At 55.3% G+C, this 22,579-nt stretch overlaps 1 protein-coding gene and 1 non-coding gene across 7 annotated transcripts in view; both read left to right on the plus strand.

Moving 5' to 3' along the window:
- bmal1a (basic helix-loop-helix ARNT like 1a) overlaps positions 1 to 22,579 on the plus strand; it is a 68,181-nt gene that overhangs the window by 36,787 nt on the left and 8,815 nt on the right. For all 6 annotated transcript variants that reach the window (XM_072592510.1, XM_072592513.1, XM_072592511.1 and 3 more), the window contains 6 exons: positions 1,011 to 1,160; positions 4,138 to 4,384; positions 5,344 to 5,450; positions 6,007 to 6,157; positions 21,170 to 21,258; positions 22,250 to 22,358. In XM_072592510.1, coding sequence (XP_072448611.1) covers positions 1,011 to 1,160; positions 4,138 to 4,384; positions 5,344 to 5,450; positions 6,007 to 6,157; positions 21,170 to 21,258; positions 22,250 to 22,358 — 853 coding nt within the window. The remainder of the gene's footprint in view (positions 1 to 1,010; positions 1,161 to 4,137; positions 4,385 to 5,343; positions 5,451 to 6,006; positions 6,158 to 21,169; positions 21,259 to 22,249; positions 22,359 to 22,579) is intronic.
- Positions 4,487 to 4,589, plus strand: LOC140493901 (U6 spliceosomal RNA). The gene has a single exon (XR_011963786.1). It is a non-coding gene; the product is annotated as a U6 spliceosomal RNA (small nuclear RNA).

Consider the following 22,579-nt stretch of genomic DNA (forward strand, 5'->3'; position numbering starts at 1 on the left):
TAGTGTAACGCTCAGGAGGGTTAGTGTAACGCTAAGGTTTAGACAGGAGGGGCAAGGGCAAATGGGTGTTGGAGGGTGGGGTTGAGAGAGATAGGAAGCAAGATATAATGGTGGATAGTGGACAGAGAAGAAGGGAGGTGGTGAGGAGGGGGGTCAAGAGAGGGAATCTGTGCTTTTCTAAATAATAGATTGAACATGCTGTGACCATGCTAATGGAGGCAACACTATTGGGGGGAACCTATTTCAGAAACTGTGCTAGAACAGCAATACTTATTAATTAAACGGCAGTCTTTGTAATATTTCAGTGAGTGGCCGATCCGAAGGGAGGTGGTGAAAACTGGGTATACTGATTAATTCGAAATGCAGTTAGAGAGATTTCTCTCCGTCGATAATATTTTGGGACCCAGACTGAGAAATTTCAGAAGCAAAAACAGAAATTGCTGGAAAAGTTCGGCAGGTCTGGCCGCATCTGCGGAGAGAAATCAGAGTTAACGTTTTGGGTGCTCAGAGCTGGTAATCTCTGATGGAAGGAACAGCTGATTGCAGACCTGTGGTTTTCGAGGCTCTCCTCCACTGCATCGTCTATTGGAGCCTCAGTGATAAAGATTGGTTGTTATTGTTAGTCCACAGATGTTAGGATAGAATCCCATGAGCCTTACCTGTGGAGTTCATCAATGGTGGAAGACATTCTTACGAAAAGTCATTGACCTGAAACGTGAGCTCTCTTTCTCTCTTTTCACAGATACTGCCAGATCTGCTAAATACTTACATTATATTTCTGACTTCCTGCATCTAGGTTACTTTGCTTTTCTTAGATTGAAGGTGAAATGAATGGGTTTTCCTATGCGTCTTATCGCTTCCTGTAATCCCTCTCAGTTTTATTAATGTGCAAACTGGTATTAATAATTTTCCAGACTGTCATGGGTTATAATGAGCTGGATGTTTTGCCTTTCACCCAAGTGTTTGACATTGCATTCATTCTGTGCTGCCTCCCTGGTCTCTCTGATTAGCTGGCTTGCCGGTAAAGACAGACATAACTCCAGGACCCTCTCGATTGTGCTCGGGAGCAAGGCGCTCGTTTTTTTGCCGGATGAAATGCAACAGGCCTTCTGTCAAATTAGAGGAAAAAGACTTCACAGCCAACTGCTCCAAGAAGAAAGGTGATGTACCACGGTTTGTTTAACCTTCTCGTTTCTGTCAAAACGTCAAGGTGTGGGTACAACAAGGAATTAGAGAGCAGAGGGTAAGGTTTGCTTTTATTGCAAAGATGTTGGAGTAGAAGAGTAGCAAAGACATACCACAGCTATGTATCAGGCTATGGTGAGACCATGCATTGAACACTATTATAGTTTGTTTCCTTTATCTAGAAATGGATCCACCTCCCTTAGTGGCAGTGCGGCAAAGGTTCAGGCGGCTGATTAAAACACAAAGTGTTGGAGAAATTCAGTAAATCTGGGAGCATCTGTGAAGAGAGAAACAGAGTTCATGATTTGAGTCTGATGCTATTTTGGTTCTGAAGAAGTCATCTTAGACTCGAAGTGTTGACTCTGGCAGCATCTGTGCAGAGAAACAGACCTGTTGATTTTCTACAACATTTTCTACAGTGTCTGTTTCAGATTTCTAACATTTGCAGCACTTTGCTTTCAATAGGTTGATTTGTGAGATGGGAGGGTTCTCCAATGAGAAGTGATGGAATAGAAGAATGAGTGATGATCTCATTAAATGCGGCCAGTTCTTATATTGTTTGGCAGGGTTAGTTTTAGATGAGATTCGATTCGATTCCCCTACAGTGTGGAAAAGGCCCGTTGGCCCAACCAGTCCACACCGACCCTCTGAAGAGTAACCCACCCAGGCCCATTTCCCACTGACTAATGCACCTAACATTATGGGCAATTTAGCATGGCCAATTTACCTAACCTGCACATCTTTGGATTGTGGGAGGAAACCGGAGCACCCGGAGGAAACCCACACAGACACGGGGAGAATGTGCAAACTCCACACAGACATACCCCAAGGCTGGAACCGAACCTGGGACCCTGGCACTGTAAGGCAGCAGTTGAGAGGATTTTTTAATGTGGTTGTACAGCGTAGAACTAGGGGCATTGACTCTGGGAGAAGAGGCCAATATTTAGGAGGAAATTGATGTCGAATTGTTTCATTCAGAGGGTTGTGAATCTTTGGAATTCTCAGTCTTTGTCAGGCTTTGGATGCTCAGTTGATTTGTATATTTGGGATTAAAGAACAGATTTTAGATAGAGGAATTAGAAGATATCAAGAGTGCGGGAAGGTGGAGTTGACAGTGATCAGCCATGATCTTATTGAATGGTGAAACCTGTTTGAGAGGCCGAATGGCCTTCTCTAGCTCTTCTGTGCTTTGAAAATAACTATAAGACCATAAGACATAGGAGTGGAAGTAAGGCCATTCGGCCCATCGAGTCCACTCCGCCATTCAATCATGGCTGATGCGCATTTACCAGCTCCACTTACCAGCGTTCTCCCCGTAGCCCTTAATTCCTCTAGACAACAAGAACCTATCAATCTCGGCCTTGAAGACATTTAGCGTCCCGGCTTCCACTGCACTCCGTGGCAATGAATTCCACAGGCCCACCACTCTCTGGCTGAAGAAATGTCTCCGCATTTCCGTTCTGAAATGACCCCCTCTAATTCTAAGGCTGTGTCCACGGGTCCTAGTCTCCTCGTCTAACGGAAACAATTTCCTAGCATCCACCTTTTCCAAGCCATGTATTATTTTGTACGTCTCTATTAAGTCTCCCCTTAATCTTCTAAACTCCAACGAATACAATCCCAGTATCCTCAGCCGTTCCTCATTTGCTAGACCTGTCATTCCAGGGATCATCCGTGTGAATCTCCGCTGGACACGTTCCAGTGCCAGTATGTCCTTCCTGAGGTGAACTACTCCGCAATCTGCATTTATGTAGCATTATTTTAATGTAACATAGGAATTCCATTGGGACAAGTATTAAACAAAACTTTTAACACTCGGTCAAGTAGAGATGTCAGGACAGATAAGAAAAAAACTTGGTGGAAAGTGTAGGTTTCAGAGCTGAGGGTCCTGACAGCTACCAATGGGCCGAACTAAAACCAAGGATATGGAAGAAACCAGAATCGGAGGAGCTTGGATAGCTCTTGACAGTTGGAGGGCTGGAGGAGATTATATAGGTGGGGAGAGGTGAGGTTCTGGGGAGGTTTGAAAAAAACCTGGGATCCAGGCAGCAGAGATTTTGGCGATTGGCAATGTAATTTCGTGGCAAGGTAATTTAGGACACAAACCAGGTATGTTTGGACTCGAGCCTAAAGGGAACAAAGATGTGTACCGTGTCGAACTTCACCCCTGTCTCAGCAATGTTACAGAAGTGGGAGTAAGCTGCCTTGGTGATGGGGTGGGTCTGGGCCATCTTATCTGAAGTTGGTTGCCTGAGAAGTGACTTGTCAGCGGTACCTCGCTGAAATGCTTCTGGAGAACTGAGAGGTTGTGACAACACTAGGGTGGTGTCACAGCTTATCCAGTATCTGTGGACAGCTAGAGACTTGTTGCTGTGTCTCATTGCTGATTCAGCTGAGGCATTCTAAACCTGCCACAAGTGGTTCAAAACCCACCGTAATCCAAGACCCTGGATCACATATCGAATAGCACGACCACATAAGTCCTGTGTCCATTATGAAAGGGTGCTTTCTGTAGGCTTCAGTATTGAGGACATGGAACACAAAATGTTGTTTCATTCAGATCTGTCCACTTCATCCTTCCGTCTCTCTGTAATTTCCTCCGGCCGTACAACTCTCTGAAATCTCTGTTCCTGCTGTTCTGACCATCCTGAATTTCATTGTTTCACTATTGCTGGCCAGGACTTCAGCTGCCTGATTCTTTAGCCCTGGAATTCACTCCCCTAAGCCTCTCTATATACCTTTCCTTTCAGACATCCCTTAAAGTCTATCCCTTCATCAGAACGTTCCTTCAATTGTGCTAATGTTGCATTATGTGGCTCTGTGTCACATATTGACTGAAGTGCATTGGGACTTTTTAGGGTGCTATATAAATGAAAGCTATTGTTCGATGTTTTACATGCTATCCGTGCACCCACTCACATTTTGATCTTGCATCCCACGTATGCTTTGCAGTTGACCGTAAGAGTTTCTGCACCATTCACAGCAGCGGCTATCTGAAGAGCTGGCCACCCACCAAGATGGGATTGGACGAAGACAATGAGCCTGACAATGAAGGCTGCAACTTGAGCTGCCTTGTCGCCATTGGCCGGTTGCATCCTCACATTGTCCCGCAGCCAATCAGTGGCGAGATCAGAGTAAAATCAACTGAGTACGTTTCCCGGCACGCAATAGATGGGAAATTTGTGTTCGTGGACCAGAGGTGAGAAATGCATCAAAACCCTATGTTCAGAATTATCGAGGGGTATTGGTGGGGAGGGTTTGTTAAACTGTACCGTGGAAAATAATCGGATGATTGACGTACTCACTTTGGCAGCAAGTACAATGATATTGGAACAATATGGAGCAGAATGGCATGGCTCGTGTGGAAGGATGGTATGCAAATTTGTGAAGAGTTCCATGTTAAAATGATCATGTGGTAGTGTCCCTACCTCTGGGCCAGAATGTCAGGGTACACGACCCACCTGCCACGAAGATGTGTCATAATATGTATGAACAGGTTGATTTAAAATATTATATTAAATAATTGAAATAAAAGGCTAGTCTCCATAACGGTGACCATAAAACCTTTGTATTGTGATTAAAGCCCCCCCCCCCCCCCCCCCCCCCGGTTTGGTAATGTCCTTTAGAGAAGGATATTTGCAATCCTTTTCTGGCCCAATCTTTGAGTCAAGATCATGCTATGTAGCAATGATAGTTAGCTCTCAACTGCCCTTTGATATGGTCTAGGAAGTCAGTTGATTGCATTATGAAATGAACACCTCTTTAAGTTAAGTCTTCATTGAACCTGCCTACACTGACAGGAATCACTGAATCCAGAGGAAACAGATTTAAGCTCGTTACCAAAGGAATGAGAGAAAGGAGATAGTTTTTTTGTTTGTTTTTTACTTGTGTTGTTTTCATTTGGAATATGTTGCCTAAAAGGGTGTTGGATGCAGATTGAGTAGTATCTTCCAAAGGGGAATTGGAAAGATACTTGAAAAGGAGAGATTTGCAGGGCTGTAGGACTACAGGACCACTCTTTCAATGAGGCAGCAGAAATGTACTGGGTCAAACAGCCTTCTCCTGTGCTGTAGGTTGGCTGAGTGCTTTGTCTTTGTTCTGGTGATGGGGATGTCTTCCATCAGAATGGCTGAACTTGCACCAATTTTCTGTTTCCAGGGCGACGGTGATTCTGGGATATTTGCCGCAGGAGCTCCTGGGAACCTCATGTTATGAATATTTCCACCAAGATGATATAGTACATCTTGCAGAGTGCCACCGACAAGGCAAGAACAGCCTGTTCTTTCATTTCTATTGGAATTGCAAAGAGCACAATGTATGGGAACCAAGGACAGACCGTGGCCTGTGTCTCACCTTTTGTGGATGTGGCACACCATTCGCTGGGGCAGATAGGGGTCTCAGTATAACATCTCATTTCCACAATAACACCCCTGACTGTGAGCAGCATTCCTCTAATCCAGCAATGGGGTGCAGGCTGACGTCTTTGTGCTCAGGACCTTGAAATCAAGCGTGACAGACTCCTAACTCAGAGGAAAGAGCACTACCAACAGAGCCACAGTGACAGTACAGCTATCGTTAATCACTTAGAGTTTGGAAGGTTCTGTTGATAATGGCAGTAAGTCAATAATGTTGGAACTGAATGGGTGAGCTCCTCTGCTGAGTGAGTAGGCACTGAGGTGTGAGTGGGATAGTACAAATGCCTGTTTGGGGCTAATTAATATCCCGAGTAACCTAATTTTCAGACTTGGAATGGGGTCAAAAAATTGGAGGGAACGTGTAACTTTCACCCCATTGACCTGTTGCTGCCATGTTTGTTTGCAGTGTTACAGAGCAGAGACAAGATCACCACCAGCTGCTACAAGTTCCGAATAAAGGACGGTTCCTTCATCACGCTGCGCAGTTACTGGTTCAGTTTCCTTAACCCCTGGACCAAAGAAGTTGAATATCTTGTTTCCACAAACACTGTTGTTTTGTGAGTTTCTTTTTCTGATTGCTTAGATTGGTGGAAGGATAGATTGAGGGAGCTTGGAAGGGGTGTTTTGGGTGGATAGTGGGATGCTAGAACAATAGTGCTTGGTCTTGAACAGACTAGAGAGCAAATGAACAGCAGAAAATGCAGACCATGCCTCCACCTTTGAACAGTGCTGTCCGAACTTCCTTCTTGACGATCCCCCACTATCCACTTGCTGTAAATTCATACAGTTTCCCATATCTCCTGACAGTCACCAAATCTCATTCACCCACCACCCCTCAGCATTTTGGTTTCCTTCACCTCTGTCTTGTTCAGTTATCACCCACACTAATCCTTGCTTACTGATACACACTGGACCCTGCCCTCCCCAACCCATTTGACTTCAGTTCAGAATTCTCAACCTTGTTTCAAATTTGCCCTGCCCTGCCTCTGTAACCTGCAAACGCCCAGCAACTCTTGAGATCTCTGCATTCTAATTCTAATTGCTTGACAATTTTATTTGCTCCCACCATTAACAATCCCATCTTTGCTGCAAGGTCAGACTTTCCTAAATATCACTCGCGCTCTCTCTCTCTCACCCGCGCTCTCTTTCATGCGCGCTCTCGCTCTCGATCTCTCGCGCGTGCTCTCACTCTGTCTCTTGCACTCTCGCTCGCTCTCTCGTGCGTGCTCTCGCTCCCTCTCTCGTGTGCGCGCTCTCTGTCCCTCACGCGCTCTCTCTCACTCTGTCTCACGCGCGCGCTCTCGCTCTTCCTCGTGCGCGCACACGCTCTCACTCTCTCGCGCGGCGCTTTCGCTCTCGCGCTCTCACTCTTGAGTGCTCGCTCTCTCGCATATGCGCTCTCTCTCTCGCGCTCTTGTTTTCTCTCTCTCTCACTCTCACTCTCTCTTGCGCGCGCTCTCGCTCTCTCTCGTGCGCGCTCTCGCTCTCGATCTCTCGCGCGTACTCTCGCTCTGTCTCTCGCTCTCGGTCTCTCGCGCGCTCTTGCTTTCTCTCTCGCGCGCTCTTGTTTTCTCTCTCTCTCACTCTCACTCTCTCTTGCGCGCGCTCTCGCTCTCTCTCGTGCGCGCTCTCGCTCTCGATCTCTCGCGCGTACTCTCGCTCTGTCTCTTGCTCTCGGTCTCTCGCGCGCTCTCGCTTTCTCTCTCGCGCTCGCTCTCGTTCTCGCTCTCTCTCGTGCGCGCTCTCGCTCTCGATCTCTCGCTCTCAGTCTCTCGCGCGCTCTTGCTTTCTCTCTCGCGCGCTCTTGCTTTCTCTCTCGCGCGCTCTTGCTCTCTTGCGCGTGCTCTCGCTCTCTTGCGCGTGCTCTCGCTCTCTTGCGCGTGCTCTCGCTCTCTTGCGCGTGCTCTCGCTCTCTTGCGCGCGCTCTCGCTCTCGATCTCTCGCGCTCGCTCTCGTTCTCGCTCTCTCTCGTGCGCGCTCTCGCTCTCGATCTCTCGCTCTCAGTCTCTCTCGCGCTCTTGCTTTCTCTCTCGAGCGCTCTTGCTTTCTCTCTCGAGCGCTCTCGCTCTCTTGCGCGTGCTCTCGCTCTCTTGCGCGTGCTCTCGCTCTCTTGCGCGCGCTCTCGCTCTCTTGCGCGCGCTCTCGCTCTCTTGCGCGCGCTCTCGCTCTCTTGCGCGCGCTCTCGCTCTCGCTCTCTTGCGCACGCTCTCGCTCTCGATCTCTCGCGCGTACTCTTGCTCTGTCTCTCTCGGTCTCTCGCGCGCGCTCTCGGTCTCTCGCGCGCGCTCTCTGCTCTCGGTCTCTCGCGCGCGCTCTCTGTCTCTCGCGCGCGCCCTCTCTCGCGCGCTCTCACTCTCGCCCTCTCTCTCTTGCACTCTCGCTCACTCGCACACACTCTCGCTTGCTGTCTCGTGTGCGCTCTCGCTCTCTCTCGTGCGCGCTCTCGCTCTCTCTCGTGCGCGCTCTCGCTCTCTCTCTCATGCTCTCGCTGTCTCTCGCGCGCGCGCTCTCGCTGTCTCTCGCGCGCGCGCTCTCGCTGTCTCTCTCTCGCGCGCGCGCTCTCGCTGTCTGTCTCTCGCGCGCGCGCTCATGCTCTCGCTCTCGCTGTCTGTCTCTCACGTGCGCTCTCGCTCTCTCTTGTGCGCGCTCACCTCTGTCTCGCGTACGCCCTCGCTCTCTCTCTCTAGCGCTCTCGCTCTCTCTCGCGTGCTCTCATTCTCATTCTCGCTCTCTCGAGCACTATCGCACTCTCGCGCGCGCGCCCACGCTCTCGTTCTCTCTCTCGCGCTCTCGATGTCTGTCTCTCATGCGCGCTCTCGCTTCTCGCTCTCTCTTGTGCGCGCTCTTCGCTCTCTCTCGTGTGTGCTCACCTCTCTCTCGCGTGCGCGCTCTCTCTCGTGTGCGCTCTCGCTCTCTCTCGTTCTCATTCTCGCTCTCTCGAGTGCTATCGCGCTCTCTCTCAAGTGCGTGCTTTTGCTCTCTCTCTCTCTCTCGCGGGCGCACTTGTTCTCTCTCGCGGGTGCACTCGTTCTCTCTTGCTTGCACTCTCTCGCACGTGTTCTCTCTCGTGCGAGCTCTCGCTCTCTCTCGTGCGCGCTCTCGCTCTATCTCTCGCGTGCGCGCTCACTCTCTTGCGGGCACTCTCGCTCTCGCTCTCTCGTGCGTGCTCCCGCTCTCTCGCGTGTGCTCGCGCTCTCTCTCACGCTCTCGCTCTGTCTCTCATGCTCTCGCTCTCTCGCTTGTGCGCGCTCTCTCTCTTGCTCGCGCCGCTCTCACTCTCTAGCTCGCTCGTGCTCTTGCTCTCTCTCTCGTGCGCGTGCTCTTGCTCTCCAGCTCGCTTGCGCTCTCGCTCTCTCGCCCGCGCTATCGCACTCTCGCGCATGCTCTCGTTCTCTCTCTCTCTTGCGCGCACTCTCTCTCTCTCTCTCTCTTGCACTGTCTCTCGCTCTCATTCTCGCATGCGGTCTCGCTCTCATTCTCGCATGCGGTCTCGCTCTCATTCTCGCGCGCGGTCTCGCTCTCATTCTCGCGCGCGGAATCGCTCTCATTCGCGCGCGCGCGCTCTCGCTCTCTCGTGTGCAATTTCACTCTCTTGCGCGCGCACTCTCGCTCTCTCTTTCGCGCTCTCACTCGCGCACTCTTGCTCTCCCTCACGCTCACGCGCTCTCACTCTCTCCCGTGCGCGCTCTCACTCTCTCCCGTGCGCGCTCTCACTCTCTCTCGTGCATGCTCTCGCTCCCTCAGGCGCTTGCTCTCTCTCGCGTGCACGCGCTCTCGGTCACTCTTGCGTGCGCCCTCTCACTCTCACGCGCGCTCTCTTCCTCGCTCTCGCTCGTGCTCTCGCTCTCTTTGTCATGCGCACTCTTTCTCTCTCGTGCATGCTCTCGCTCTCTCGCTCTCCCTCTCTCGCGCGCTCACTTGCACGTTCTCGTGCTCTCTGTCTCTTGCGCACACTCTGTCTCTCTCGCACTCTGTCTCTCTCGCACTCTGTCTCTCTCGCACTCTGTCTCTCTCGCACTCTGTCTCTCTCGCACTCTGTCTCTCTCGCACTCTGTCTCTCTCGCACTCTGTCTCTCTCGCACTCTGTCTCTCTCGCACTCTGTCTCTCTCGCACTCTGTCTCTCTCGCACTCTGTCTCTCTCGCACTCTGTCTCTCTCGCACTCTGTCTCTCTCGCACTCTGTCTCTCTCGCACTCTGTCTCTCTCGCACTCTGTCTCTCTCGCACTCTGTCTCTCTCGCACTCTGTCTCTCTCGCACTCTGTCTCTCTCGCACTCTGTCTCTCTCGCACTCTGTCTCTCTCGCACTCTGTCTCTCTCGCACTCTGTCTCTCTCGCACTCTGTCTCTCTCGCACTCTGTCTCTCTCGCACTCTGTCTCTCTCGCACTCTGTCTCTCTCGCACTCTGTCTCTCTCGCACTCTCTTGTGAGCGCTCTCGCTCTCTCTTGTGCGCTCTCTTGTGTGCGCTCTCTCGCGTGCGCGCTCACCTCTCTCTCGCGTGTGCGCTCTCTCTCTCTTGCGCTCTTGCTCGCATGCGCTCTCGTTCTCATTCTCGCTCTCTCGAGCGCTATTGCGCTCTCACTCTCTCCCTCGTGCGCGCTCTCGCTCTCTCGAGCGCTCTTGCTCTGTCTCTCTCGCTCTCTCTCTCTCTCACGCTCTCGCTCTCATTTGTGCGCGCTCGCGCTCTCTCTCTCTCTCTCGCGGCGCGCTCTCGCTCTCTCTCTCGCGGCGCGCGCTCTCGCTCTCTCTCTCGCGGCGCGCGCTCTCGCTCTCTCTCTCGCGGCGCGCGCTCTCGCTCTCTCTCTCGCGGCGCGCGCTCTCGCTCTCTCTCTCGCGGCGCGCGCTCTCGCTCTCATTCGTGTGCTCTCTCGCTCTCACTCTCATTCGTGCGCTCTCTCTCTCATTCGTGCGCTCTCTCGCTCTCTCTCGCTCTCGCGCTCGCTCTCGCTCTCGCGCGCGCTCTCGCTCTTGTGCGCGCTCTCGCTCTCTCTTGTGCGCGCTCTCGCTCTCTCTTGTGCACGCTCTCGCTCTCGTGTGCGCTCTCGCTCGCTCTCTCGCGCACTCGCTCGCATGCTCTCTCGCGCGCTCTCGTTCTCATTCTCTCTCTCTCAAGCACTCTTGCACTCTTGCTCGCGTGTGCTCTCACTCGCGCTCCCGCATGCATGTGCTCTCGCTCTCTCTCGCGTGCGCTCTCGCTCTCTCTGTCTAGCGCTCGATCTCTCTCTTTCGCGCTCTCGCTCTCTCTCTCTCGCGCGCGTTCTCACTCCCTCAGGTGTACGCTCACGCTCTCTCTGTCATGCTCTCTCTTGCGTGCGCTCTTGTTCTCTCGTGCGCGCGTGCGCTCTTGTTCTCTCGTGCGCGCGTGCGCTCTTGTTCTCTCGTGCGCGCGTGCGCTCTTGTTCTCTCGTGCGCGCGTGCGCTCTTGTTCTCTCGTGCGCGCGGCGCTCTTGTTCTCTCGTGCGCGCGTGCATTCTTATGCTCTCTCTCTCACGCGTGCTGTCTCGCTCTCTCTCTCGTGTGCGCACACTCTCGCTCTCTCACGCGCGCATTCGCTCTCTCGCACACGCTCTCTCTAGCGCACGTTCTCACTTTCTCGCTCACGTGCACGTGCGCTTTCTCTCTCGCGTGCCTTCTCGCTCTCTCATGTGTGTGCGCTCTCTCTCTTGCATGCGCTCTCATGCACTTTCTCTCGCGCACTCTCTCGTTCATGCGCTCTTGTTCTCTTGCGCGCGCGTGCGCTCTTGTTCTCTCCCTCTCTCACGTGCGCATGCTCTCGCTCTCTCGCTCTTTCGCATGCGTGCTCTCTCGGGTGCGCGCTCTCATTCGCTATCTCATGCGCTCTCGTTCTCTCTTGTGCGCGCTCACCTCTCTCTCGTGTGCGCCCTCTCTCTCGTGTGCGCCCTCTCTCTCGTGTGCGCCCTCTCTCTCGTGTGCGCCCTCTCTCTCGTGTGCGCCCTCTCTCGCTCGCGTGCGCTCTCGCTCTCTCTCGTGCGCTCTCGAACTCATTCTCGCTCTCTTAAGCACTATCGCGCTCTCGCGCGCGCGCTCACGCTCTCGCTCTCTCTCGCGCGCTCTCGCTGTCTGTCTCTCACGCGCGCTCTCGTTCTCTCTCTCGCACGCGCGCTCTCGCTTCTCACTCTCTCTTGTGCGCGATCTTGCTGTCTCTTGTGCGCGCTCTCACTCTCTCTCATGCGCGCTCACCTCTCTCTCGCGTGCTTTCATTCTCGCTCTCTCGAGCGCTATCGCGCTCTCTCTCGTCTGCGCTTTTGCTCTCTCTCGCGGGCGCACTCGTTCTCTCTCTCGCGGGCGCGCTCGTTTTCTCTCGCTCGCACTCGCGCACATGTTCTCTCTCTCGTGCGCGCTCTCGCACTCTCGCTCTGTCTCTCTTGCACGCGATCTCGCTCTCTCTCGCGTGCGCGCTCACTCTCTTGCGGGCACTCTCGCTCTCTTGTGCGTGCTCCCGCTCTCTCTCTCGTGGGCTCTTGCTCTCTCTCACATGCTCTCGCTCTCTCGCTTGCGCGCGCTCTCTCTCTTGCTCACGCTGTTCTCGCTCTCTAGCTCGCTCGTGCTCTCGCTCTCTCTCTCGCGTGCGCGCTCTCGCTCTCCAGCTCGCTTGCGCTCTCACTCTCTCGCATGCACTCGCTCTCTCGCCTGCGCTCTCGTTCTCTCTCTCGTGCGCTCTCTCTCTCTCTTGCGCGCGCTCTCTTTCTCTCTCTCTCTTGCGGCGCTCTCTCTCTTTTGCGCGCGCTCTCTCTCTCTCTCTTTTGCGCGCTCTCTCTCTCTCTCTTTTGCGCGCTCTCTCTCTCTCTCTTTTGCGCGCTCTCTCTCTCTCTCTTTTGCGCGCTCTCTCTCTCTCTCTTTTGCGCGCTCTCTCTCTCTCTCTTTTGCGCGCGCTCTCTCTCTCTCTTTTGCGCGCGCTCTCTCTCTTTTGCGCGCTCTCTCTCTCTCTTTCGCGCTCTCTCTCTCTCTTTTGCGCGCTCTCTCTCTCTTTTGCGCGCTCTCTCTCTCTTTTGCGCGCTCTCTCTCTCTTTTGCGCGCGCTCTCTCTCTCTTTTGCGCGCTCGCTCTCTCTTTTGCGCGCGCTCGCTCTCTCCTTTGCGTGCGCTCGCTCTCTCTTTTGCGCGCGCTCGCTCTCTCTTTTGCGCGCGCTCGCTCTCTTTTGCGCGCGCTCGCTCTCTTTTGCGCGCGCTCGCTCTCTTTTGCGCGCGCGCGCTCTCTCTTTTGCGCGCGCGCGCTCTCTCTTTTGCGCGCGCGCGCTCTCTCTTTTGCGCGCTCGCTCTCTCTTTTGCGCGCGCTCGCTCTCTCTTTTGCGCGCGCTCGCTCTCTCTTTTGCGTGCGCCTGATCTCTCTTGCGCGCGCTCTCGCTCTCTTTCGCGCACGCTCTCTCGCATGCGGTCTCGCTCTCATTCTCACACACGGAATCGCACTCATTCGCGCATGCGCTCTCACTCTCTCTCGTGCGCGATTTCGCTCTCTTGTACGCGCACTCTCGCTCTCTCTCTTTCGCGCTCTCTCTCGTGCACTCCTGCTCTCTCTCACGCTCATGCGCTCTCACTCTCTCTCGCGCGCGCTCTCACTCTCGTGCATGCTCTCGCTCTTGTGCGCGCTCTCGCTCTCTCACGCGTGTGCTCTCACTCTCTGTCTAGCGCTCGCTCTCTCTTTTGCTCTCGCGCTCTCTCGCGTGCATTCTCGCTCCCTCAGGCGCACGCTCTCGCTCTCTCTCTCACGTGCACGCACTCTCGGTCACTCTCGTGTGCGCCCTCTCACTCTCTCTATCTCACGCGCGTGCGCTCTCGCTCGCGCTCTCGCTCACTCTCTGTCGCGCGCACTCTTTCTCTCTCGTGCATACTCTCGCTCTCGCTGTCACGCGCTCTCTCTCGCTGTCACGCGCACTCTCGCTCTCTCTCTCTCTCTAGCACGCGTTCCCTCGCTCTCACTCTCGCTTTATCTCTCTCTCTCGCTCACTCTCGTGTGCGCGTGATTTCTCTCTCTCGCATTGGCTCTCGCTCTCTCTATCTCTCTCGTGCGCTCTCTCGCTCTCGCGTGCTCTCTCGCTCTCTCTCTCTCGTTCTCGCTCTCTCTCTCGCGCGCTCTCTCGCTCGCTCGCGCTCTCTCGCTCACGCGTGCTCTCTCGCGCTCGCTCTCTCTCTCGCGCGCGCTCTCTCGCTCGCTCGCGCTCTCTCGCTCACGCGTGCTCTCTCGCGCTCGCTCTCTCTCTCGCGCTCGCTCTCTCTCTCGCGCGCGCTCTCGCTCTCGCGCGCGCTCTCGCTCTCTCGCGCGCGCTCTCGCTCTCTCGCGCGCTCTCTCGCTCTCGCTCTCTCTAACGTGCGCGCACGCTCTCTCTCTAGCGTACACTTTCTCGCGCTCTCTCACTCTCGCTCACTCTTGCATGCGCCCTCTCACTCTTGCTCTCTCTCATGCATGCTCTTTCTCTCTCACGCGCGCGCTCTCGCGCTCTCTTGTTCTCTCTCTTTAACGCGCGTTCTCGATCGCGCTCACGTGCACATGCGCTTTGTCTCTCGGGCGCGCGCTCTTGTTCGCACTCTTTCGCGCGCGTGCTCTCTCTCGGGCGCGTGCTCTCATTCGCGCTCTCTCTCGCTCACGTGCACTCTCTCGCACATGCGCTCTCGCTCTCTCGCGCTTGCTCTCGGGCACGCGCTCTCGTTTTCTCTCTCTCTCTGTTCTCTCTCTTGCTCGCGTGCGCGTGCTCTTGCTCTCTCTCTCTCGCGTGCTCTCGCTCTCTCTATCTAGCGCTCGTTCTCTCTCTTTCGCGCGCGCTCTCTCTCTCTCGCTCTCTCTCGTGTGCGCACGCTCTCGCGCTCTCTCGCGCGCGCTCTCTCTCTGGCACGCGCTCTCGTTCTCTCTCGCCCGAGCGCGTGCTCTCTCTCGCTCTCGCTCTCTCTCTCTCGCGTGCGCTCTCACTCTCTCTGTCTAGCACTCGCTCTCTTTCGCGCTCTCGCTCGCTCTCTCTCGCATACGTTCTCGCTCCCTTAGGCACGCGATCTCAATCTCTCTCTTGCGGCGCACGGTCTCGCTCTCTCTCTCGTGCGGCGCGTGCTCTCGCTTTCTCTCTCGATCGGCGCGCGCTCTCGCTCACTCTCGCGTGCGCCCTCTCACTCTTGCTCTCTCTCACGCGCGTGCTCTCGCTCTCTTGCACGCGTTCTCTCTCTTTAGCGTGCGTTCTCGATCGCGCTCACGTGCACGTGCACTTTGTCTCTCAGCCGCGTGCTCTCTTTCGCGCGCGCGCTCTCTCGGGCGCATGCTCTCGTTCGCTCTCTCTCTCTCGCGTGTGCGCTCTCTCTTGCTCTCCCGCTTTCGCTCTCGCTCTTTCGCGCTTGCTCTCGGGCACGCGCTCTCGTTTTCTCTCTCTCTCTCTGTGCTCTCTCTCTCGCTCGCGTGCGCGTGCTCTTGCTTTCTCTCGCGCGTGCGCTCTCGCTCTCTCTGTCTACCGCTCGTTCTCTCTCTTACGCGCGCTCTCTCGCTCTCTCTCCTGCGTGCTCTCGCTCCCTCAGGCGTGCGCTCTCGCTCGCTCTCTCGCGTGCGTGCGCTCTCACACTCTCTCTCTCTCTCTCTCTCTCTCGCGCGGGCTCTCGCTCTCTCTCTCTCTCTGGCGCGCACTATCGTTCTCTCTCGCCCGAGCGCGTGCTCTCTCTCGCACATGCGCTCGCGCTCTTGCTCTCTCTCTCGCGTGCACACGCTCTTGCTCTCTGTCTCACATGTGCTCTCGCACTCTCTGTCTAGCGCTCGCTCTCTCTCTTTCGCGCTCTCGCTCTGTCTCTCACGCGCTCTCTCGCATGCGCGCTCTCTCGCTTGCGCGCTCTCTCGCTCACGTGCGCGCGCGCTCTCGCTCTCGCTCTCTCTCGCGCGCGCTCTCGCTCTCTCTCTCTCGCGCGTGCTCTCGCTCTCTCTCTCTCTCTCTCTCTCGCGCGTGCTCTCGCTCTCTCTCTCTCGCGCGCGCTCTCGCTCTCTCGCGCGCGCTCTCGCTCTCTCGCGCGCGCTCTCGCTCTCTCGCGCACGCTCTCGCTCTCTCGCGCGCGCTCTCGCTCTCTCGCGCGCGCTCTCGTTCTTTCTCTCGCGCGCTCTCTCGCTCTCTCTCGTGTGCGTGCTCTTGCTCTCTCTCGCACGTGCACTCTCGCTCTTTCGTGCTCGCGCTCCCTCTCACTCTCACTCTCTCTCTCTAGCGCGTTCTCTCGCGCTCTCTCTCTCTTGCTCATGTGCTCGCGCGCTCTCTCGCTCTCGCACTCGTGCTCTCACGCGCTCTCGCTCTCTCTCTCGCGCGCGCGCTCTTGCTCTCCCTCGCGCGCGTGCTCTCTCTTCCTCTCGCGTGCTCTCTCTCTTTCTCTCGTGTGCACGCTCTCTCACCCTCTCTCTCTTGTGCGCGCGTGTGCAAGAGAGAGAGAGCACGCGAGAGAGAGAGCGTGCGCAAGATAAATCTCAGAGAGAGCGCATGAGCGCGAGAGAGAGCACGCGACAGAGAGAGAAAAAGAGCGCGTGCGCGCGAGAGAGAAACACAGAGAGAGCGCGCTCGCTCACGCATGCCCACTTGCTCTCTCTCGTGTGTCTGACTCTCGTGCGTCGCTCTATCTCTCTCTCGTTCTCTCTCGCCCGAGCGCGTGCTCTCTCTCGCTCTCGCTCTCTCTCTCTCGCGTGCGCTCTCACTCTCTCTGTCTAGCACTCGCTCTCTTTCGCGCTCTCGCTCGCTCTCTCGCATACGTTCTCGCTCCCTTAGGCACGCGATCTCAATCTCTCTCTTGCGGCGCACGGTCTCGCTCTCTCTCTCGTGCGGCGCGTGCTCTCGCTTTCTCTCTCGATTGGCGCACGCTCTCGCTCACTCTCGCGTGCGCCCTCTCACTCTTGCTCTCTCTCACGCGCGCGCTCTCGCTCTCTTGCACGCGTTCTCTCTCTTTAGCGTGCGTTCTCGATCGCGCTCACGTGCACGTGCACTTTGTCTCTCGGGCGCGTGCTCTCTTTCGCGCGCGCGCTCTCTCGGGCGCATGCTCTCGTTCGCTCTCTCGCGCGTGTGCGCTCTCTCTTGCTCTCCCACTTTCGCACTCGCTCTCGCTCTTTCGCGCTTGCTCTCGGGCACGCGCTCTCGTTTTCTCTCTCTCTCTCTCTGTGCTCTCTCTCTCGCTCGCGTGCGCGTGCTCTTGCTTTCTCTCGCGCGTGCGCTCTCGCTCTCTCTGTCTAGCGCTCGTTCTCTCTCTTACGCGCGCTCTCTCGCTCTCCCTCCTGCGTGCTCTCGCTCCCTCAGGCGTGCGCTCTCACACTCTCTCTCTCTCTCTCTCTCTCGCGCGGTCTCTCGCTCTGTCTCTCTCTCTCTGGCGCGCGCTATCGTTCTCTCTCGCCCGAGCGCGTGCTCTCTCTCGCACATGCGCTCGCGCTCTTGCTCTCTCTCTCGCGTGCACGCGCTCTTGCTCTCTGTCTCACATGCGTTCTCGCACTCTCTGTCTAGCGCTCGCTCTCTCTCTTTCGCGCTCTCGCTCTGTCTCTCACGCGCTCTCTCGCTCAGTGCGGGCGCGCTCTCGCTCTCGCGCGCGCTCTCGCTCTCTCTCGCGCGCGCGCTCTCGCTCTCTCTCTCTCGCGCGCGCGCTCTCGCTCTCTCGCGCGCGCGCTCGCTCTCTCGCGCGCGCGCTCGCTCTCTCGCGCGCGCTCTCGTTCTCTCTCTCACGCGCTCTCTCGCTCTCTCTCGTGTGCGTGCTCTTGCTCTCTCTCGCACGTGCACTCTCGCTCTTTCGTGCTCGCGCTCTCTCTCACTCTCACTCTCTCTAGCGCGTTCTCTCGCGCTCTCTCTCTCTTGCTCATGTGCTCGCGCGCTCTCTTGGCTCTCGCACTCGTGCTCTCACGCGCTCTCGCTCTCTCTCTCGCGCGCGCGCTCTTGCTCTCCCTCGCGCGCGTGCTCTCTCTCTTTCTCTCGCGTGCACGCTCTCTCACCCTCTCTCTCTTGTGCGCGCGTGTGCAAGAGAGAGAGAGAGCACGCGAGAGAGAGAGCGTGCGCAAGATAAATCTCAGAGAGAGCGCATGAGCGCGAGAGAGAGCACGCGACAGAGAGAGAAAAAGAGCGCGTGCGCGCGAGAGAGAAACACAGAGAGAGCGCGCTCGCTCACGCATGCCCACTTGCTCGCTCTCGTGTGTCTCACTCTCGTGCATCGCTCTATCTCTCTCTCGTTCTCTCTCGCCCGAGCGCGTGCTCTCTCTCGCTCTCGCTCTCTCTCTCTCGCGTGCGCTCTCACTCTCTCTGTCTAGCACTCGCTCTCTTTCGCGCTCTCGCTCGCCCTCTCGCATACGTTCTCGCTCCCTTAGGCACGCGATCTCAATCTCTCTCTTGCGGCGCACGGTCTCGCGCTCTCTCTCTCTCGTGCGGCGCGTGCTCTCGCTTTCTCTCTCGATTGGCGCACGCTCTCGCTCACTCTCGCGTGCGCCCTCTCACTCTTGCTCTCTCTCACGCGCGCGCTCTCGCTCTCTTGCACGCGTTCTCTCTCTTTAGCGTGCGTTCTCGATCGCGCTCACGTGCATGTGCACTTTGTCTCTCGGGCGCGTGCTCTCTTTCGCGCGCGCGCTCTCTCGGGCGCATGCTCTCGTTCGCTCTCTCTCTCGCGCGTGTGCGCTCTCTCTTGCTCTCCCACTTTCGCACTCGCTCTCGCTCTTTCGCGCTTGCTCTCGGGCACGCGCTCTCGTTTTCTCTCTCTCTCTCTCTGTGCTCTCTCTCTCGCTCGCGTGCGCGTGCTCTTGCTTTCTCTCGCGCGTGCGCTCTCGCTCTCTCTGTCTAGTGCTCGTTCTCTCTCTTACGCGCGCTCTCTCGCTCTCTCTCCTGCGTGCTCTCGCTCCCTCAGGCGTGCGCTCTCGCTCGCTCTCTCGCGTGCGTGCGCTCTCACACTCTGTCTCTCTCTCTCTCTCGCGCGGGGTCTCTCTCTCTCTCTCGCTCGGGCTCTCGCTCTCTCTCTCTCTCTCTGGCGCGCGCTATCGTTCTCTCTCGCCCGAGCGCGTGCTCTCTCTCGCACATGCGCTCGCGCTCTTGGTCTCTCTCTCGCGTGCACGCGCTCTTGCTCTCTGTCTCACATGCGTTCTCGCTCTCTCTGTCTAGCGCTCGCTCTCTCTCTTTTGCGCTCTCGCTCTGTCTCTCACGCGCTCTCTCGCATGCGCGCTCTCTCGCTCACGTGCGCGCGCGCTCTCGCTCTCGCTCTCTCTCTCGCGCTCGCTCTCGCTCTCTCTCGCTCTCGCTCTCGCTCTCTCTCTCGCTCTCTCTCGCTCTCTCTCTCGCGCGCGCTCTTGCTCTCTCCCTCTCGCGCGCGCTCTCGCTCTGTCTCTCACGCGCTCTCTCGCATGCGCGCTCTCTCGCATGCGCGCTCTCTCGCATGCGCGCTCTCTCGCTCACGTGCGCGCGCGCTCTCGCTCTCGCTCTCTCTCTCGCGCGCGCGCTCTCTCTCTCTCGCGCGCGCTCTCGCTCTCTCTCGCGCGCGCTCTCGCTCGCGCTCTCTCGCGTGCGCTCTCGCTCTCTCTCTCGCGCGCGCTCGCTCTCTCTCTCGCATGCGCGCTCTCTCGCATGCGCGCTCTCTCTCGCGCGCGCTCTCGCTCTCTCTCTCGCGCGCGCTCTCGCTCTCTCTCTCGCGTGCGCTCTCGCTCTCTCTCTCGCGCGCGCTCTTGCTCTCTCTCTCGCGCGCGCTCTCACTCTCTCGCGCGCGCTCTCGCTCTCTCGCGCACGCTCTCGCTCTCTCGCGCGCGCTCTCGTTCTCTCTCTCACGCTCTCTCGCTCTCTCTCGTGTGCGTGCTCTTGCTCTCTCTCGCACGTGCACTCTCGCTCTTTCGTGCTCGCGCTCTCTCTCACTCTCACTCTCTCTCTCTAGCGCGTTCTCTCGCGCTCTCTCTCTCTTGCTCATGTGCTCGCGCGCTCTCTCGCTCTCGCACTCATGCTCTCACGCGCTCTCGCTCTCTCTCTCGCGCGCGCGCTCTTGCTCTCCCTCGCGCGAGTGCTCTCTCTCTTTCTCTCGCGTGCACGCTCTCTCACCCTCTCTCTCTTGTGCGCGCGTGTGCAAGAGAGAGAGAGCACGCGAGAGAGAGAGCGTGCGCAAGATAAATCTCAGAGAGAGCGCATGAGCGCGAGAGAGAGCACGCGACAGAGAGAGAAAAAGAGCGCGTGCGCGCGAGAGAGAAACACAGAGAGAGCGCACTCGCTCACGCATGCCCACTTGCTCTCTCTCGTGTGTCTCACTCTCGTGCGTCGCTCTATCTCTCTCTCGTGCTCTCGCGCGCTCTCTCTCCCGTGTGCTCGTGCGCACTCTTTCTCTTGCGCACATGTGCGCTTTCTCTCTCCTGCGCATGCGCGGAGAGTGAGAGAGCACGCGAGTGAGAGTGCATGCGAGAGAGAGAGTGTGAGCGTGCGCAAGAGTGAGAGAGCGTGTGAGTGAAAGAGAGAGCGAAAGAAAGAGAGAGCGCGTGAGAGATAGAGCGCGCGCGCTCTCGTGCGCTCTCTCTCTCTCTCTCTCTCTCTCTCTCTCTCTCCTTCTCTAAGAAACTCCTCAGCAAAGTACCTCTCTGACCAGACATTGTCTCTGCTGCCCTAGTATCTGCTTACATGTCAGATTTTCTCTGATGATGCTCTCTTGGGATTGATTGCAGCATTAACCGCGCTAGATAAATCTGTTATTGTGAGATATAACCAGGAGCTGTTACGTGCAACTGTGATAGGGTCCATCCTGCTGAAGGACACAAGAACGTGCTCCAGACCTGGAGTGTTTTATGGTACAGAAACAGGCCAGTTACACACTCCTGCCTGTGATGAGTGTTTAGTCCCACATTTCCCACTGTCCTCTTCCTCAAGCTCCTGTCCAGATCCCCTTTTAACACTGTTTATGGATCCAGCTTTCACCACCTTTTTCAGGTAGTGTCCCAGATCCTGACTGCTCTTTGCAGAGGGAGGGGTGAATAATTCTCCTCATCACCGTCAAACAGAGGGTGCACCAGTTTCCTCCCACAATCCAAAGATGTGCGGGTTGGGTGAATTGGCTAGGCTAAATTTCCCATAGTGCTCAGGAATGTGTAGGTTAAGTGCATTAAATGTAGCGTAATGGGTTTGGGTGGGATACTCTTCAGAGGGTCAGTGTGGTCTTGCTGAGCCGAAGGGCCTATTTCCACACTGATGAATTTTTTTTATCTATGATCTCCCACTGGATCTTAACTCTACATTAACTCATGGTTTTAATTCTATTTCCTCTGGTCACTGACCCATTCACCAGAAGAATTGTACTTTTCATTCTCTATATCAAAACTTTATTAGGTTGCTATGTGCTTTCTAACCAGACCTTTTAAACTGAAGTCCCCGATTTCTGATGAGCTTCGTCTGTACCCTTTCTGAGGAAGGATAAACCCATAACTGCTTATGATTCTCTCGCTGAGACTTAACCATGGCATTATAAAGTCTTGGCTTGGTTATTCTGTGTTTGTATTTGATGTAAACTGTTGAAGCAAATACACTAATTTAACCATCTTACGAGGTTGCCCTGCCACCTCTCAATGATGCCACATTTACTGTCATCTCACTGAAGCTGCTAATTATTGGTTGCCTTTACCATTTCAGTGCCAGCTCTCTGGATAGAGGGGATGGAGCTCCTCTGCCTCTCTCTGGTTCTCCTTCGAACATGGACAGCGTGTTACAGACTGGAGAAGGTATGTGGCAGGTTTTACTTTTTTTTTGAATCATAAACGTGTGGGTCTTTGCTTTTCTTAGAGAGGGATTTGCAGCTGTCTCCTGTTCTCCCACAGATGTCTCCCCACCATCTAAGGTAGTCCAGCTGATTTTGGAAACATGAGGAGACCGTTTAGTCAGTGAGATTGGTTGCGTGTCAGTCGCAATATAATCTGCCTTTGGCCCATATCCCTCAATACCCTTTGGGTAACGAGCAGTCTATTTGTCTCAGGTTAAAGTTAGCTGTCGACCTACCATTCAAATGGAAGGTTTTAGAGCTGAAACGTTCATTGTTCCTCTCTCACCACACACCTGAATGTTGTCCAGCATTTTCTTTTAGTGGGTTATCAAAGCCACCGTCACCAGTGAGACGATGACAAAAAGGAAGGATAGGATAAGAGGGAGAAGCAAAATCAAAATGGAATTGGAGGAGGGTTTGTCCAGCATTTTCTGTTATTATTTTAGATTTCCAACATCTGCAGTATTTTGCTTTTTACTTATCCTTGACTTTTAGCTGGACGGTTTTAATCAGCAAGGTGAGAGTGAGGACTACAGATGCTGGAGATTAGAGTTGAGAGTGTGGAGAAGCACAGCATCTGAGGAGCAGGAGAATCGACATTTCGGGCAAAAGCCCTTCATCAGGAATGAGTGTTAATCAGCAGTTGTATGTGAAAGCCTCTTTTGGGGCTTCTTTACCTTATCAGGTTTCTAATGGGGCGAAAACGTACGAGAGGGAGAGTGGGGCATGGCAGATGACTCATCTCTGTCCCTGGTTCTTGTACGATAACCCAGTCATCTCTGGAGTCTACGTAGTGAATCTTCAATGTGCTGCCTGCCATGAAAGTATATACATCCTTGCATATAGAGGCCAGAACGATCATTAATACAGTGGGTCTCACAAGTACTAGTCTGGTAACATAGTCATTCTGCTCCTATACTTCTAAGCTCTTGTCCTTCTCTCTCACTGACTAGCCAGTTCAAAGCGTGCACTCACCACTGTCCCTGGAATTCCTGGGGGCACCCGTGCAGGAGCTGGGAAAATTGGTCGCATGATTGCTGAGGAAGTGATGGAGCTACAAAGGTGATTTGTTTGTCATTGACGTATCTGTGGGGATTAAATGATTTTCGGCAATGAGGATAGAGTGGCATTATACAGTGCTCTGCGCCTTGTTCAAGCATTCAGCCTTTTACGTCTCTTATTAGAAAACTGAGCTATCGTGGATTGAGCATCCCCATGTTGGTCCATAGTTTGACACAGTAACGTGTGGCCATGGCTCAGTGGGTAAGGCAGCTCAGCACCCC

Source organism: Chiloscyllium punctatum, chromosome 22 (genome assembly GCF_047496795.1).
Source record: "Chiloscyllium punctatum isolate Juve2018m chromosome 22, sChiPun1.3, whole genome shotgun sequence".
In the NCBI taxonomy this organism is placed as follows: domain Eukaryota; kingdom Metazoa; phylum Chordata; class Chondrichthyes; order Orectolobiformes; family Hemiscylliidae; genus Chiloscyllium; species Chiloscyllium punctatum.